The 16,740-nt window shown below is 35.7% G+C and overlaps 1 protein-coding gene across 7 annotated transcripts in view; it reads left to right on the forward strand.

Moving 5' to 3' along the window:
- The window catches only part of CSGALNACT1 (chondroitin sulfate N-acetylgalactosaminyltransferase 1), a 384,927-nt gene that overhangs the window by 308,456 nt on the left and 59,731 nt on the right, over positions 1–16,740 (forward strand). For all 7 annotated transcript variants that reach the window (XM_031950808.1, XM_031950813.1, XM_031950810.1 and 4 more), the window contains one exon: positions 10,207–10,423. In XM_031950808.1, coding sequence (XP_031806668.1) covers positions 10,207–10,423 — 217 coding nt within the window. The remainder of the gene's footprint in view (positions 1–10,206; positions 10,424–16,740) is intronic.

Here is a 16,740-nt window from a genome sequence, read left to right on the forward strand (position 1 = left end):
CTGTGAGTCACTTAACTTTTGTCTGTGTCCTTCCCTCGTCTATAAAATGGGAATAATAAGAGAATTTATCTTCCAGGTACTTTTTAGATTATTACATGGTAGAAGTATTTTTCTTGTTCAGTCCTGTTCTACTCTTCATGACCCCATTTGAGATTTTCTTGGCAAAGATTCTGGAGTGTTTTGCCATTTCGTTCTCCAGCTCATTCTATAGAGGAGGAAAAAGAGGCAAGCTGGGATAAATGACTGTCTATGGTTTCAGAGGGAGTATCCGACTAAATTTGAATCCAGAACTTCTGACTCCAGAACTAGTGTTCTTTTGTTCTTCTGAAGACAAAAGCACTAGGCTGAAAATTTATGCCTAATGAAAGCACAAATGTTCTAATAATTAGAGTTAGAGCTAACTAGAAGCAAAATGGGATACTGCCTTGGGTATAATGTTCCCTTCAATGGAGGTTTTCAGCCAAAGGCTGAATGATTGCCTATTGGGCATCTTATATAAGAGATTTTCATTCAGTTGGTGACTTTCAGTAATTATTCTCAGAGGCCACCTCTCCTCTCTCTGTTCTGTGATTTTATTAATGTCCTTAGATGTAAATAGTTCACACAACAGACTCGTACATTTACTAATTCTTTGTAACGCTTTTAACTTTATGTCTCCTTTTCAAGAACTTTTGGGGGTAAAAACCTTTGAAAAAATGTTCACTTCATTCTGGTCTCTACTCCATCTGATCATTGGCCATAAGTAGTTTAATTAGTACAATAAACCGCTGCAAAATCCACAGTTGCTAACTTGGCACACAGACACATGCTTTGTTCCATTCCCAGGAACCAAATGCTTTTTGGCGCAATCTTCCTATCACTAGCCCAAGATGGGCACTGTTGAGAAGGCTCTGGGTGATTACAGATAAAATGTTGTTTGGCCAGGCTGTGAACAGATGTGTTTATTGACAGCAGACCTAAGGTTTTTAAAAATGGCCCAGAAGAGAAAAAAGAAATTCGCTAGATAAATACTTCTCAGCAATTTTCAGAGGAATATGATTTCCAGGTGGGTTTCTATAGTTTTTATGCCTCCCTTTTGATCATTTCAGAGACATGCCTTTGGCTAAAAGAAATGGAAGGTGTTCATTTATTTTGAGTCTTGCAGAAGAACTACCTTGAATAACACCATTTAGGATTAATTATGGCAAGTAGAGAACTGATATTAATTTAATGGTTCCTTGAAGCCAATCTTATATTACCACACAGTGGAGGAACAAAGTTAAAGGAACTCTAAAACTAAAAGCAAGCCTAGTCCATTTGCAAAAGCCAAAAAATGAAAAAAGAAAAGAGGAAAAAGAAAGAAATCAACAACAGAGAATATCATTTTCCTGACAGAATTTGAGAAAAGATATTAATAAAATAAAATTTAATTTTTCCACTGATGCAGTTTTGCTTACAATGGTTACATAGATTGTCACTCACATACCTGTCAGTCACACACCTATTGGTAGGAGCATTAGACTGTAAATTCCAGTACAGTAAAGCTGTGTTATATTTGAAATTGTCTACTAAAGAAACAGCATAATTTAGTGGATGGGCTCTTAACCTTGGGTTATAGATTTCAGAGGGTTCATGATAGGATGGAAAAGAAAAATCATATCTCTATTTTCATCATAACTATTTTCCTCTATGTTTTGTGATATGCATTTAAAAATGTTATTTTGAGAAAGGATCAATCCATAGACTTCATCATACTGCCAAAGAGGCATAAAAAACTAAAAACCTATGTTTAGTATAAAGAACTCGAGTCAGTTATAGTTCATTCCAGCTTTGCCTCTTCTTGATATCAAGGATTTAGATATGGAAAGATTTTTAGAGGTGCTCTCTTTCAGCATTGTGATTTTTATTCTAGCTACAGAATTTTTTTTTAATTTATCTGTTCTAATTTTAATTTATGGAACTGCATTGTGCTCATTTTGCTCAGGTGGAGAGAAAATCACAGTAATTCCTAAAAGGGAAAACATTTGCATAAAAGGATGTGCTGGCCCTTGACTATAAGTCAGCTTTCTCTTTTGAATAAAAAAGAGCTAAAAGAAATTGCCCACCCTCAATGAGCTTACAATCTAATGAAAGACACACAGAATAAGCCAGAGAGATGCAAGCATAGCCAGGGATCTTGTAGCATAGCACAGAGCTTACTGAGTTGGATCCTTCCTTCCCATCCACTAGTATCCTGCCCCTTCTCCCGGCCCCCAGCTTCTGGATGGCCACAGGTCAGGGCCATACCTTTGTACTCTTGGTGAGCTGAGGTTGCCAAGGCAGGAAACATGTCCAAAGAAGCTCGGATAAATACGTGGGAAATGTGCCTTTGATGGCAGAGAAACTGCCGTGGGACCCCAAACTTGGGATGGACAGCACAGGGTAATGTCAGAGAGAGACCCCCCCGGGGGACCATTGGCCCCCAGAAAAGGACCCACAGGAAGCATGTCTGAGATGCAGCTTGGGCAGGGAGATCCTTGGATCACACGACAGAGTATATACGTGGATTTAAATGTAAAGTACGGAGAGGTTGCGACTCACTGGCTGTGTTCTGAGCAGTGACAGTTGGGATGTCGCCTGCCAGAGATCAGTAACAGAACCAGCCAAGCAGGAGTTCAGTATACGCCAAGAAAAGCTAAAGAAGGCCCAAATGTTCTCTCCTGGAGGCCACTTGGAATGGAAGCTGTGGGATCCCTGAATAAGGGGGGAAGGCTCTCTAGTTAGGGGGCTGCTGAGAGCAGGGGACTTCCACCAAAGTATCAGTCATCAGTGTTTGTGAATGTTGTATCGGTGTCTTCTGGCTCATTGTCCATGGATGATGGGCAGTGGGAACCACACAGTCTGGACTAGAAGGAATATTCAAGCCAAGTATCAAGCAAGTTAAATCTTAAAGATTCCACTTGCGTTCTTTAGTGGGAAACTTGTTGTAGGGATAATGGCAGAAGACTGAGCTAAAAAATGGAGGACTTTGCTAGACTGGAACTGAGTTTTTGTACAAGCATCAACAAATCTTTGGAATTTATGTTCAATGAATCCTTCCCCTCCACTCTCTTAATCTCTGGAATGAGATAGTATACAGTTAAGCCACATCCCACTAGTGCCTGATCCTGGAGTACAGGCAAACCCAACCAGGAACTGGACAGAATTTTTCTGTATATGACTCCTGGCCTGGTATCTACTTTGACCAGGGTGGGGACTTGGAGAGAAAGCAACTCTGGGAAATAATTGATTTCAACAAGGATCAAGAAGTCTAGAATGACATTTCTAGGGGAAATTAGCAGCCCAAGCCTTTTAATCATGAGGAACCCTGACCAGAAATCTTAGAAGAATCAACATGTGATATTTCTAATGCATGTATATAATGCCATCAAAAATGATGCCATTGACTTTATATTTTGTTTACTAATCCTTGGGTCAGAAGCATATCTAATTACTGATTTGGACTTTGGAATCTAGAAAGATGGAGAAAATGTAGAATGCATTTCTTTGCTAGGAGCTTCACATTCTACTGCATTTTCTCTGATGGGATAAGTGTAATGGAGAATCAGTCTTTGCTGCTTTCTGAGTTATTGCCAATGGTTTTTTAAAATTTTTTATTAAAGCTTTTTATTTACAAAACATATGCATGGATAATTTTTGAACATTGACCCTTTCAAAGCTTTCTGTTTCAAACTATCCCCCCTTTTCCCCACCCATTCCCCTAGATTATTGCCAATGGTTTTGACTTTTGTCCTGCCATTGGGTATTGATGACTGGAAGAATAAGGCTGATGACTTTGTGCCTCACGTAAATCCAATTCACTCATGAGTCAAGACATTACCTGTGATGTCACTTTGAGGATGAAGGACAAACAACAGTAACTACAATGATAACTTCTGCCTCCCAAAATTTGAAATTCAATTTTATCTTATATAATTATAAAACATCTGAGTTTACCCTACCAACAATTATAAAAATTCTAAATACAAAAATTTAATTGCAACATAATTATGAATATTTTATGTGCAACATTCTGTAAGAACTAAAAGTAATCCAGCAAGATCTCATAACACTTGCTATTATTGGTAAGACTTCATGTTCAATTTGTTTTATAGATTTTGTTAAATATAAATAACATTTTAATGAAATAGGTTTCTATTTAGAAACTGCTTAATATAACATAATAATCATATTGAAACTTAATTTTGATGTTGAACTTTTATATTTGAACAAAGTTTTGCAATATTTAGCCAATAGTGGAGGAACACAGTCTTAAATTTTATTATATATAGAATTTTCTTTTGTATTTTGATTTAAAAACAATAATAAAGCAAACATGCTTTCTTTACACAAATATGTAGTAGAAAATGTTAGGAGATTTTTACAAGCATTCTTGCTGAGAGATGAAAATTTATTTAAAAAATAAATTTCAGCTGTCTAACCAAATGATGAAAATGAATAATTCGTTACAAAATATAGTTTACTTTTCTACTGGCAATGATGTATTTGAACATACTATTTCATTTTTAACAATTTTAATATTTACATATTGTTTTTATTTATTTACTTACATTTGGAGAAAGAGAGAGGAGAGAGTACATTAACTTTTATAAAGAAAGAATCTTTTTAGCCATGACTTTCTCCTTTTTTACCATTGATACACCAATCAACTATCCTCTCCAAGAAATTCTGTTTATTTACTACCAGAACTGCTATTCACTTAGTTCATTTGAAAATCTTCCAGTTAGAAGGTTAATAACATAAGCAAATATAAGTTTAATTCAGAAAACAGTTCTATTATAAAAGGTAGTATCAGGTTTATTTCTGACAAATGGTTGTAATTTTCCCTGATCATTTCAAGGTAGTTTATATAATGTGTCTAACTATCATGATTTTCAAATTGTCTGACATTTGTGCAGTAAGAATGAAAATGTTTATAATATCCGGATCACATGATTACCCAATTGATCAGATACAATTATAGATTAACAAAGGAGAATGAGGAAACTATGTTGGTGCACTCTACAAAAAACAAATGAGGATGGATATACATATGCATCTTACCATTCCTTAGGAATCATTTTGTGTTTGAATGCTTAATCCATGTAGTGCTTTGGAAACAATTTGAAGACAACTGGAGAAACTGTAAGAACATATCACATTTAGTAAGAAGTGGTTAGTATTTGATATAATAACTGCATGAATGCCAAACTCACTGGCTACATGATTATGACAATTTTGAATTACTGTAAAAACAGACCAATAATGCTTCAAGCATGTACATACTCATCACAGAGGGAAAAATATATATAATTGTAATATAATGGGGCAATTATTTACATCTTAAGGTGCAAGTAAAGAATTTTTGGAGCAAAGTCCAACATAGCAAATTTCTAAGTGTTTAATGAATCATTAAATAGAAGCTACTGAACTGTAGGGACAATGTAATGTGGAGGAAAAATGCTGTAGTTAGGAGACAGCCAAGTTCAAATTATACCTCTTATGCATTAACAATAATAATAATAGCTAATATTTATAAAGCACTTATTACATGCTAGGTACTATGCTAAGCACTTTGTAATTATTATTTCATTTAATCTCCACAACAACCCTGGAAAGTAAGAGATTTTATTGTCTCCATTTTATGAGTGAGGAAAGTAAGACAAACAGGTTTGAGTAACTTGCCCAGGGTCACACAGGTGAGTAGTTGAGGCCACATTTGAACTCAGATTTTCTTGACTCCAGCACTGATTAATATGTCATAAACACAAATTACATAATTTCATGAGGATTCATGAAATTTCTTCATTTGTTAAATAATGATAATTAGTACATGTACTATCTTACAAAGTTTCAAGGAAATGCTTTTTAAATCTTAAATCACTATACTCTAGTACTGCAGTTATTGAATTCACCTTTCATTCACTGCAATATTTCTTAGTTTTTGCCCTCTTGCCTTCTCATCTCTTGTTCAGTTTACTGCCTATATTCTAAGATTAAAATGGCTCTTGGCTCTCCTGCACACAGTATCTTGATGTATTTTTAAAAGAAATATGACTGTGCTTAGGAAATTTCCCTATTTATTTCATCTGTCTGATTTTTCCTCCTCAGCTTTTTGTATGAAATTCCTGCAGAAATTTGTTTGCTAGCACCCCTCACTCAGGGAAATTTAGCCTATATAAGGATGAGACGCAGAGAGAAATTTTCCTCCTTATCTTTTATCTTGAAGGGATTTTTGGCTTCTTAAAGTATGTCTAGAAAGAGAGATGGTATTCTCATCTCTTCAAGAAAAAAAATCTATCAATGCTCAAGAACAACAATGATGTTGTGACCTAGAGAGCTTTAGGCTTACACTGATTGGAAAAGAGCATATCAAGACATGAAAAAGCAGTGATAATGAATCAGTGGCAACTTAAAAGGTCCAATGCCTTGGGATTCTGTCTTTGATTCTGTTTTATCCAGAAATTTTAAAATCACAATGATTTGGTTGAGGATAGAGACGTCATAGTTGTCAAATTCATAGAGGATATGGCTCTGACAGTGGGAGCTGTTATGATGGATGACAAAATCAGAACCCAAGAGATCTGAACAGATTAGGATGATGAGTTGAATCTAATGTGATAAAATTTAATAGGCATGAATTAAATGTTATACATCTTGATCTAAAATATTCATCTATCTAATTACAAGGAAAGGTGACATATTATGCACAACAATTAATATGAAACAGTCCTAAGGTTTTCATTAGTTATAAGCTTCATATGAATCACAAATGTGATGTGACAGTCTCCAAAGCTAAAGCATTAACCAAAGCAGGATGGTAATAAGTTACTTGTTAATATAATATTTTAATATTTATATAGCAGTTTACTCACCACAACCTTAATTTCAAGGAAAAGGAATTTAATAATCCCAATGAGCCCTGCCCTAGTCAGAGCAAGTATCTAGTATCATGCCTAATTATGGGTGATACATTTTTTCTTCTCTTCCTTTATTTATTTAAAATTATAAAATTCTTTGACATATAATACATTTTACAACTTTTTAAACCTTCAGAATGCTTACAATGAAATATAGCCTCTTATGCTGTTGTCATTTGTTTCAGACAATTTAATTACTGAATTTGCAAGATTTGATACATATTCTAAAATTTTTTTTCAGTCATGAAACCATATTTTAATCACATTGAATTTTAATTGTACTTTTGGTGAATAGTCCATTTTTTTTTCTGGCTCAGGCTTTGGTCATAGCCCATAGGTTTTTTAATTAAACTAATTTTTTTTTCAGTTTCAAACTCTATCCTTCCCTAACCACCTCTTCCAAACATTGAGATGGTAAGAAATTAATACCCATTACCCATATGAAATCATGCAAATAATAAAGGAAGAAAATAGGCTCAGTCTGCATTCTGATTCCATCAGATCAATCTCTGGAGATGGATGGTGTTTTTCATTATGAATGTTTTGAAGTTCTGATGGATTGATCTGAGTTACTAAGTTTTTCACAGTGGTTTATCTTTATAATATTGCAGTTACTGTGTACATTATTTTCCTTGTTCTGCTTACTTCACTTTGCATTAGTTAGATGCTTCTTATTAAATTTTTCTGAAACCATCCCCTCCATCATTACTTATAGCACAATTGCATTCCATCACAATGATATACCATAACTTATCCAGCCATTCCCCAACTGATGAGCAACAACTAAGTTTTCAATTTACTGCCACTACAAAAAAGGAGATCCTTTGATCTCCTTCAGGTATAGTCCTATTAGTTCATATAATTAGGCAAGATTCCAAATTGTCATTTCCCTTTTTTATCATCTTGACCAATCTAATAGGTGTGAGGTGGTAATTTTTTTTTTTATTTTAAATTTCTCAAATTATTAGGTGACACATTTTAGTAAAGATATTGAAAAGCTGCACTGTCATCAGAGGAGGATAGACCAGGATAATATTAGGACTGAAAGCCATGAAATGCAAGTAAGATTTGGAAGAAGTGATATTTATTTTATCTGAAGAAGATAAAACTTGGAGATTGGGAAGACCAGACACCATCTTCAGGAACTGTTTTGTTTGGCTGCAGAGTTAGAAATAGGATCCGCATTTCAGCTTGAAATAAGGAAAAGCTTCATAGCTATTTGGGCCCTCGACATGGGGATTAGATCACCTTATATAGTAATGACCTCCCCATCAAGGGAGTTATTCAGATAGAGACTTATTGACAATTTGCAGCTAAAATGTCAGATTTGGAGTCAGGAAAAACTGGGTTGAATATTGTCTCTCAGTAGTTTCAGTTTTCTGTCTGTAATCAAATCAAGCCAACAAGCATTTTTAAGTGTTTATTATATTTTCATTGCTAAATGCTGGGAATATGCTTAGAAGCAAATAGAAACTTAATCCCTGCCCTTAAGAAGCTTAAATTTTAAAAGAGAATGAAATATATATAAAAGGAAGCTGAAAGAGGGCAAAGGATATAGGGGAATGGTAGTGAAAGAAGTTTAGAGAGACAGAAGGAAATGCAGGAGCAGGAATCGGAGAACAAGGAAAGAGTAAATATGGCTGATTTGAGGCCTTTCTTAGAATCTATAAAATGGGATTACTGATAGCAATTACCAAGGCTGTCATTTTGAACATCAAATGAAATACTATATGTAAAGATCTTAGCAAGCCTTAAAGATCTTGATGGTTATGATGTTGTTAAGATAATTTCCACTCAGATATGGGTTGGAATAAATGATCTCCAAGGTCCTTTTCAACTGTGGCTCGTGTTCTTCTGGGTTTACTCATTTGAGTTCTTGGAAGGTAACTAAATTCTCTATGACTATTACCACTATCTTGGGTTTCAATTCCCCATTAACTGTTTTTACAATCATTTCCTTTCCTAGAGAAAACAGACACAAAATGGGAATTGGGTAATTCTGCTTTCCATTGTTCATTCTCATTGTCCATCCACCCTAATTTGATTTAGGAAAGTATAGGAACCCTGGGAAGATATATGTTCTAGGATTTAGCACAGATACAAAATTTATGTATGTCATGGTCCTTGTGCTTATGGAGTATATTGCTTAATGACTCAGTACTTTATTAAAGTGCATGGATCTCTTCATGGCTTTTGATTCATTGCTGTTGCTCTGCTGTGGTTGCTTTGGAGGGTGGAATATAAAGAGTGGATGGAAAACTTTTTTGTCTTTGGGCAAGGATGGCTTCATGGAACCCTGGTATCAGGAAGGCTTTTAGGAATGAGCCTGTACTGTGATTATTACTAGATGAATCTCTCAAATTGAGCACTAGGGATGAAAAATAACTTAGTACCTTTTCCTGTGTTTTGATGTGATCCATAATGACAGAAATGGCCCTTACTCTGAGAGTTTTTCTGACCCTCTTGTAGAAGACCCAAACCAACTCCAGAATGTTCAAGGGCAAGGCTTAACCATGAATATTTTAGTCACAGGATCATAAATTTGAGCTCGATGGAACCTCACAGATGAATTAGTTAAACCTTCTTGTTGTCCAGATGAGGAAACTGGGGCCACTAGACTTTAGCTGATTTGTCCTAGGATACATATATAAGTTTTAGAGATAGGATTTGAACCAGGTTCCTTTGATTTCATATCCATTGCTCTTTCCATTATATAATGCTGCCTACTTATAACTTCTAAGGATTATCCATAATTGTTGATACTTTTAATAATATTTTCAGTTAGGGGCATTGTGTATCAAAATTATGTAGTTAATTCAATTATTAAATATTTATTAAACATCTACTAAGTGCCAGGCACTGTGCTAAGTGTTGAGGGGACAAAGAAAGGAATAAGACAGTCCCTGTCCTCAAGGAGTTCACAATCTAATGTGAAAGACAACATGCAAACAGCTCTATACAGAATAAATTGGAGGTAATCCTAGAGAGAAGGCACTGAGAAAACCAGGAAAAGCTTCTTAAATGAGTGTGGGATTTTAGCTGAAACTTGAAGGAAGCCAGAGAGCAAGAAGTAAAGATGAGGGGAGGAAGAGAGTTCCAGGCTTGGGGGACAGCCAGGAAAAATGCCAGGATGAAGTTCATTTAAAATTTTGTTTTTTATCTTAAGTAACTCTCTGTCCTTCCCAAAAGACAGATTGATTTTTGTACTAATTTTCCATTATCAAAGCTGCTCCAGCAGCCAGGTATTCATATATAATTTTTTAAAATGCTTATTCTGTTCTTCTTACAGGGATATACAGAACAGAAAAGGATAAAGGCACTTTGTACGAGCTCACGTTCAAAGGGGACCAAAAACACGAATTCAAACGACTTGTCTTGTTCAGACCATTTGGCCCCATCATGAAAGTAAAAAATGAAAAACTCAACATGGCCAACACGCTTATCAACGTTATCGTGCCCCTGGCAAAGAGGGTGGACAAGTTCCGACAGTTCATGCAGAACTTCAGGTTGGTTGGTTTCTATGTGTTTATCTTTCTCAACAGGATATACATTAGGAAGTTGATGTCATTTCCCCCTCCTCCCTCCCATACAAAGGTTTCTTTCTCTTGATGTCCAAGTCTGTGTTCTTCATACAAAGCATAACTTGTATGTACCATCCCTTAAGCAAAGTTGTAATTTCCTGGGAAGTATTCCTGTAACTCAGGCAGTAGAAAAGAGGAGGAAGGGCTGCATTTTATTTAGGAGTTAAGGGTCTGAAGTCATATCTGCTGGTGTTCTGATGTCTTGAGCTTGTGCTTTTTGAAACAGTGGAGGCAAATATGTCAGTAACACTTCCCAGAGAGCCAATTTATATATATATATATATATATAAAATTGGGGCCACCATATTCTTTTGAGCAATGTGCCAAGTTTTTAGCAAGCAGAGAGATGTGGTACAAGATGGATTGGGAAGCAACCAAATAGAATTTGGCTTGTGAAAAAGAACCTTCTTACCTTGTTTCTTGCGCTCAAGATTTGTTCTTTTTCTGTTTTCTGACCCTGGTCATAGTAGAAGCAAGATTTGATCAAATCATTATCTTTTCCCACTTCCAATCCATGTCCCCACAACAATTCTGCTGGTGAATAATGATTCTGTTTGTTTTGTGGTATATTTCATTAACCCAGAAAATTATATTGAATGTTTAGACTTTGGATCTAAATGGGTCTAAAAGCTAGGTGACACAGTGAATAGAGTACTGGACTAGGAACTAGGAAGACTCATCTTCCTGAGTTCAAATCTCACCTCAGTCCCTTACTGAATGTGTGACCTTGAGCAAGTCCCTTACCCCTGTTTTCCTCAGTTTTTTCATCTGTAAAACGAGCTGGAGAAGGAAATGGCAAGCCACTCCAGCCAAGAAAATCCCACATAGGGTCACAAAGAGTCGAACATATCTGAACAATAACAATTTAGACTTTGTTTTCAAGAAAGTGGTAATATGTATAAGACACTTAAACTCTTTATCAGACTCTTACACATACCTAACACTGGCCATGAATAAGTTGTTTACCTTATTTTATAGTTTTATAAGCCTTTTACACTTTAAATCTTAGAACTAGCAGATATTTGTAGTATTATTTAATTAAAATAAATCTACCATTATCAGACTAGATAGTCATTAATTTTCTATATTAAAGTTTCCCCAGACTAAATTGCCCATCCTAATTCCTCCTGGGCTTGTAGCTTTATGAAAGTAGAATCTTCTTCAAGAAATGAAGTTATACTTCACTTAACAAAACAAAAGAGCAGCAGTTGTTAGCACTTCCAGCATGATTGGTACCATTAAGATTAGGATTGTAGAATTTTTAGCACAGGAAGAAATCCTAGAGGCCATCTTGTTAAGACTTGCCCAAATGTAGGAATCACTTCTATAATGTCCTTATGGCTGGTCACCCAGACTTTGGTTGAATGTTTTCAGTGGGAAGCAGTTTCCTATCTCAATTGGCAGCTTTTCCTTTGCTAGTTCATTCTAGTTAGAAAGTCCCTTTTTTTTTAATTTTTGAAGTCATGTCTTCCTTTTTATAGTTAACTTTCAGTCACTGTGTTCTTTTCCTTAAAAAAACCCAGGTCATTTCCCTATAACATCATGGAAAGATCACTGGCCTGGATGGCATAAAACCTGGGGTCAAGACTAGTGTTTGTGCTCACTAATTTTGTGGTCTTGGCCAGATCACTCAGCCTTTCTTATCCTTGGCTTCCCCAGCTATTAAATGGCTTCCTCCCTCATAGGGTTCTTGTTGTTCTAAGAGAAACACTGTAAATTGTAAGACATTCTAGCCAAGTGATCTTTTTTTTTTTCTAATCACTGCTTTTCTACACAACATTCCAAGAAATATTTGAAAACAGCTATCAAATTTCCCTTTAGTTTCATATTTTCCAGGTAATGTTACCTCTCATTGTGTTGTTAGTTCTCCTTATGTCACAGTTTTCAACCATAAAATAATCTGGAATAACAATGAGGCAGTCTTTAAAATTGACTTTATTACCTGGAAATTCCCATTTCTGTTACTGTTTCTTCAGTTTTCTTTGTTCACATTCATCCTCTGCCTCCTATATGTTAATGTCTCCCAAACTTTTGTCCTTGGCCCTCTTACTAAATTCTTCTCTCCACTCCATTCCTTATTATCTTTCATGTCTTTAATTTTTATTTTTATGCCTACTTTAGTATTTATTTATTTCTGTAAAATAAGAATTGTTAAGGGACAGGTCAATTCTCCGAGAGCCTCCACAGCTGTGGATCATAACATCTGAAGGAGTTGCAGGGCAGCCTTTGCTGACACAGGTGTTGCAGACTGGGAATGAGATAAATTGGAGGCAGAGGAAAAAGAAGAAAGGTCAGACAAGGCAACAGCCTCTCAACCAGAGAGGTCTGAAAACAGAAACGACCTCTTAGTCTCCTTGTATCATCTTCTCACAAGAGGAGATCCATTCTAAGTTGGACCTCCAGCAAGCATTGTCAGGTGGCTCCCGTGTATTCCAACAGCTCTCCCATGTATTCCAACAAAGAAGAAGAATAACAGTACCTTTCTTACAAAGTTGATATGAGAATCTAGTGAGAAAACATAAGTAAAACATTTTGCCAACTCTGGAGCACTATATAAATATTAGTAAGAATTATTATTTATTATTATTATGCTACTATTATACTACTAATAGTATATCATGGTTTTAATAATACTAATGCTATTAAATATATTACTACTATTTTTATTATTATTACAACAATCACCGGACTATTCATGTAATACCTCTTGGGCTCCCAAGTAATGATATGATTTTCTGTGCTGTTCCTCTATAATTTGAGGGTAATATTGGATAATCTCAATCTGTCTGTCTGTCTTTTCTACATCCCTTGATCTCTCTTTTGTGTTTATTTTTCCTCTGTATCTTCTATTTGGAATGGCAGCCTTTCAGGCAGGAGCCTCTATCTTGTAAATAACTGAACCCATTATTGGCAGTCAGAACTAAATCTGTTGTTTTCCCTGAGACTTGATTGTGCCTATTTACATCTCTAGTAATCAAGTTCAGTGGGTTGGGAAGTTGCAAGTAACCTAGAAGAAGAAAGTCACTAACACTTGGTTCTGAAAAACAATCCAAGCAATAGCAATACTGGATTTAGTTGCTTGTTGCTCAGACTCTAGAAATTTTTTATTTATTTATTTATTTATTATTTATTTATTTAAAATAAATTTTATATTTTTCAATTAGCAAAAACCCATTCCCCCTCTGTCTCTGTCTGTCTCTCCCTCATACTCTCCAACAAAAGAAAAACTAAACCACTAGAATATACATATATAGAAAAGCAAAATAAATTCATGGCCATTTGCTTTCTTTTGTTTTTTTAAATGATGCATACATTTGATGCTTCAGAGACTACAGAATTTCATATTTGTAACCCTATTGTATCACCCAGAAGAATATTGATGTTAAAAAGTTTCTATTTGTTTCAGAGAGAAACTTAAATCATTAAACAAACCCAAACCCTGCTCTCAAGGAGCTTGTAATCTAATGGCAAGAGGTAACACATAGAACAGTGTATATATAGGTCTCTCAGCCAAGTTTAATTTTTCATCTATCTTCTATTCACATATTTATATATATATATGTTATATATAATATATATAGTATGAGTGTATATACATATATGTGTATGTATGTATGTGTATATAGCTAGATATATACAGTGTATATACACTATTCCTCATGTCTGAAACTTCCTTCTTCCTATATGTTTAGTACCATCTCTTTGACCCTACCACACACATATGTGTATGTATATATATATATGTATATATATATATATATATATATATATATACCCATGTAGATATTACATTTATAATAAGATATATATGTGTGTGTGTCTATTTGAGATAGGCTCACAAAGACAGCACTAAAATTAAACAAGTCAGGAAAAGGCTTTTTTTTTTTCCAGGAGATGGAACTTTAGCTGAGGTTTTAAAGCAGCCAGAGAAGCTGAGAATCAGAGATGAAGAGGGAGGAAGTTTCAGGCATGAGGAACAGCTAGAGAAAATGCCCAGAAACCTGTGATGGCATGTCATGTGTGAATGACAGCAAGGGAGTCAGAGTCGTTGAATTGCAGAGTATATGAAGGGGGGTTAGCTGTGAGAAACCTGGAAAAGTCAGAAAGGGCTGGGTTAAGAAGCGTTTTAAAAGCCAGAGGATTTTATATTTGATCCTGGGGGTTAATAGAGAGCCATGGGAGTTTATTAAGGGGGATAACATGATCAGACCTGCAGTGTAGGAAAATCATTGGTAGGTCAGGGGAAGACAGATTGGCATAAGGAGAAATTTGTAACAGGTAAACCTACTAGCATGCTGTAGTAATAATCCAGGTATGGGGTCATGAAGGTATAAGAAGAATGGCAGTGTCAAAGGAGTGGAATTAGAGATGTGACCAAGGTAGATATGACAGGCCTTTGGCAGCAAATTGGACAATATGAGACGAGAGAAGGAAAACTTGAGGATAATACCTACAATCATTATTGCACTACACAGTTCCCCTTCTCTTTCATTTCAATTCTGAACCACTTTATTTTCTATCTTCAGCATTGGACACAGTCATAGGCATTAATGGACCTATTCTGGATTTTTCATCAAAATACTTGAAATCTGGACAACAGATATTTTTCATATATTTATACTTTCAGGATCATTAGTTTGGGTTCTTAGGATTTGTGGTAGAAGACAGAAGAAGCCAGGTATGGTTGGGCACATAGCTTAAATGTGAGGATTATAGACTTCAAAGGGTCAAGAGAGAGAATAAGTAATATCTCATAAACCAAAATTCTGCTGAAGAATGAGAAGCTCTTGAGAAAAAAATTCTGAAGACATAAAGAGAAAAAGTACAGACAGGAAGAAAAAGATGGAGTTGCATAAATTGAACAATGTAAATATACAGGGCGCTCATTAACCAAAAAGATAAGTACAGAAGATGGAGGCAAGATCAGGTAACCCATTATGAATACAAATGCATAGCATAGTCCTGTAAGAAAAGATCAGTGTCGGAAGTGAGCTGAGGCTGGCAAGAAAGACTAACAAAAAGTGTGTGTGTGTGTGTGTGTGCGTATTAAACCTTTATTTAGGAAAAGAAGATAAAAAAGGGATAGGACTGCTATTTGGGATCCTGATGAGAAGCCAGAGCTGCTCAACCCCTTCTTATACTTTTCCTGGCAAGGAATGATCTTTGGATTGTTTAAAAAAAAAAAAAAAAAAAAAAAGGAATCAGAATGGCTGTTAAGGAGTTTGTACTCAGTGAAGTAGTTGGGTATTCCAGTGGATAGAACACTGTTTCTGGAGGACCTGAGTTCAAATGTGACGTCAAACATTAGCTGTGTGACCCTGGTCAAGCCACTTAACTCTGCTTGCCATATAAAATGAGCTAGAGAAGGAAATGTCAACTTACTCCAGTATCTTTGCCAGGAAAACTCCAAATGGGGTCACAGAGAATCAGCCATGTCTGAAAAATGACTAAACTACAAACAATGGAATTGGAAGTCAGATTATAAAGGAAGTAAGGAGTAGAAGAGAGGAGGAGTAGGTAGAAAGTATAGACAGAGTTTCAAGAGGTTTGCCTGAGAAAGGGAGAAGAAATATAAGGAAATTGTTAGATTGCATGGTAGCATCTAGAAGCTATTTAAGAATAGGGGTGACTTGGGCATTTTAGAAGGCAATAGAAAAGTCATCAGAAAGATGTTGAAGATTTGAAAGGGGATGAGTAAGGAGGAGGGTCATCAATATATGTATAGGGAGAGGCTGATCTTGGTAAAGAGAAGGGATGCTTTGTCAAGGAGTAGGCAGAAGGGAGGAAAGAGTAAGAAAAGGGAGAAGCAGCAGAAACAGAGACAGAGAGAGACAGAGACACTCAGATACTGACAGACAAAAAGAGGGAGGGAGGAAGGGAGGGAGGGGGGGAAGAGAGGGAGAGGGAGAGGGAGGGAGGGGAGAGAGAAAGAATGAGAGAATATTAAAGTTCTGAAATGAAGGGGGTCAGAAGAGTCTTATAGAATTGCTTCATGTTTTTCAGCAGAGTAAGCAATAAAATCAGCTAGGAAGGAGGAAAAGGACTGAAATGTTGCCATGAAGGTCCAGTAGAGATTGAATAGAACAAATTTGTAACGTACCCATAAAGTCAGCATTATAATGAGACTTCCTGCAGCTGTATTCAGTCTGATGGGGAGGAGATGAGGAGGCAGATGGAGAATACAAAACAGGGTTAATATTTGATAAAAGTAGAATGATAATAGGCCAAGGAGTCATTAGATT

Source organism: Sarcophilus harrisii, chromosome 2 (genome assembly GCF_902635505.1).
Source record: "Sarcophilus harrisii chromosome 2, mSarHar1.11, whole genome shotgun sequence".
NCBI lineage: Eukaryota > Metazoa > Chordata > Mammalia > Dasyuromorphia > Dasyuridae > Sarcophilus > Sarcophilus harrisii.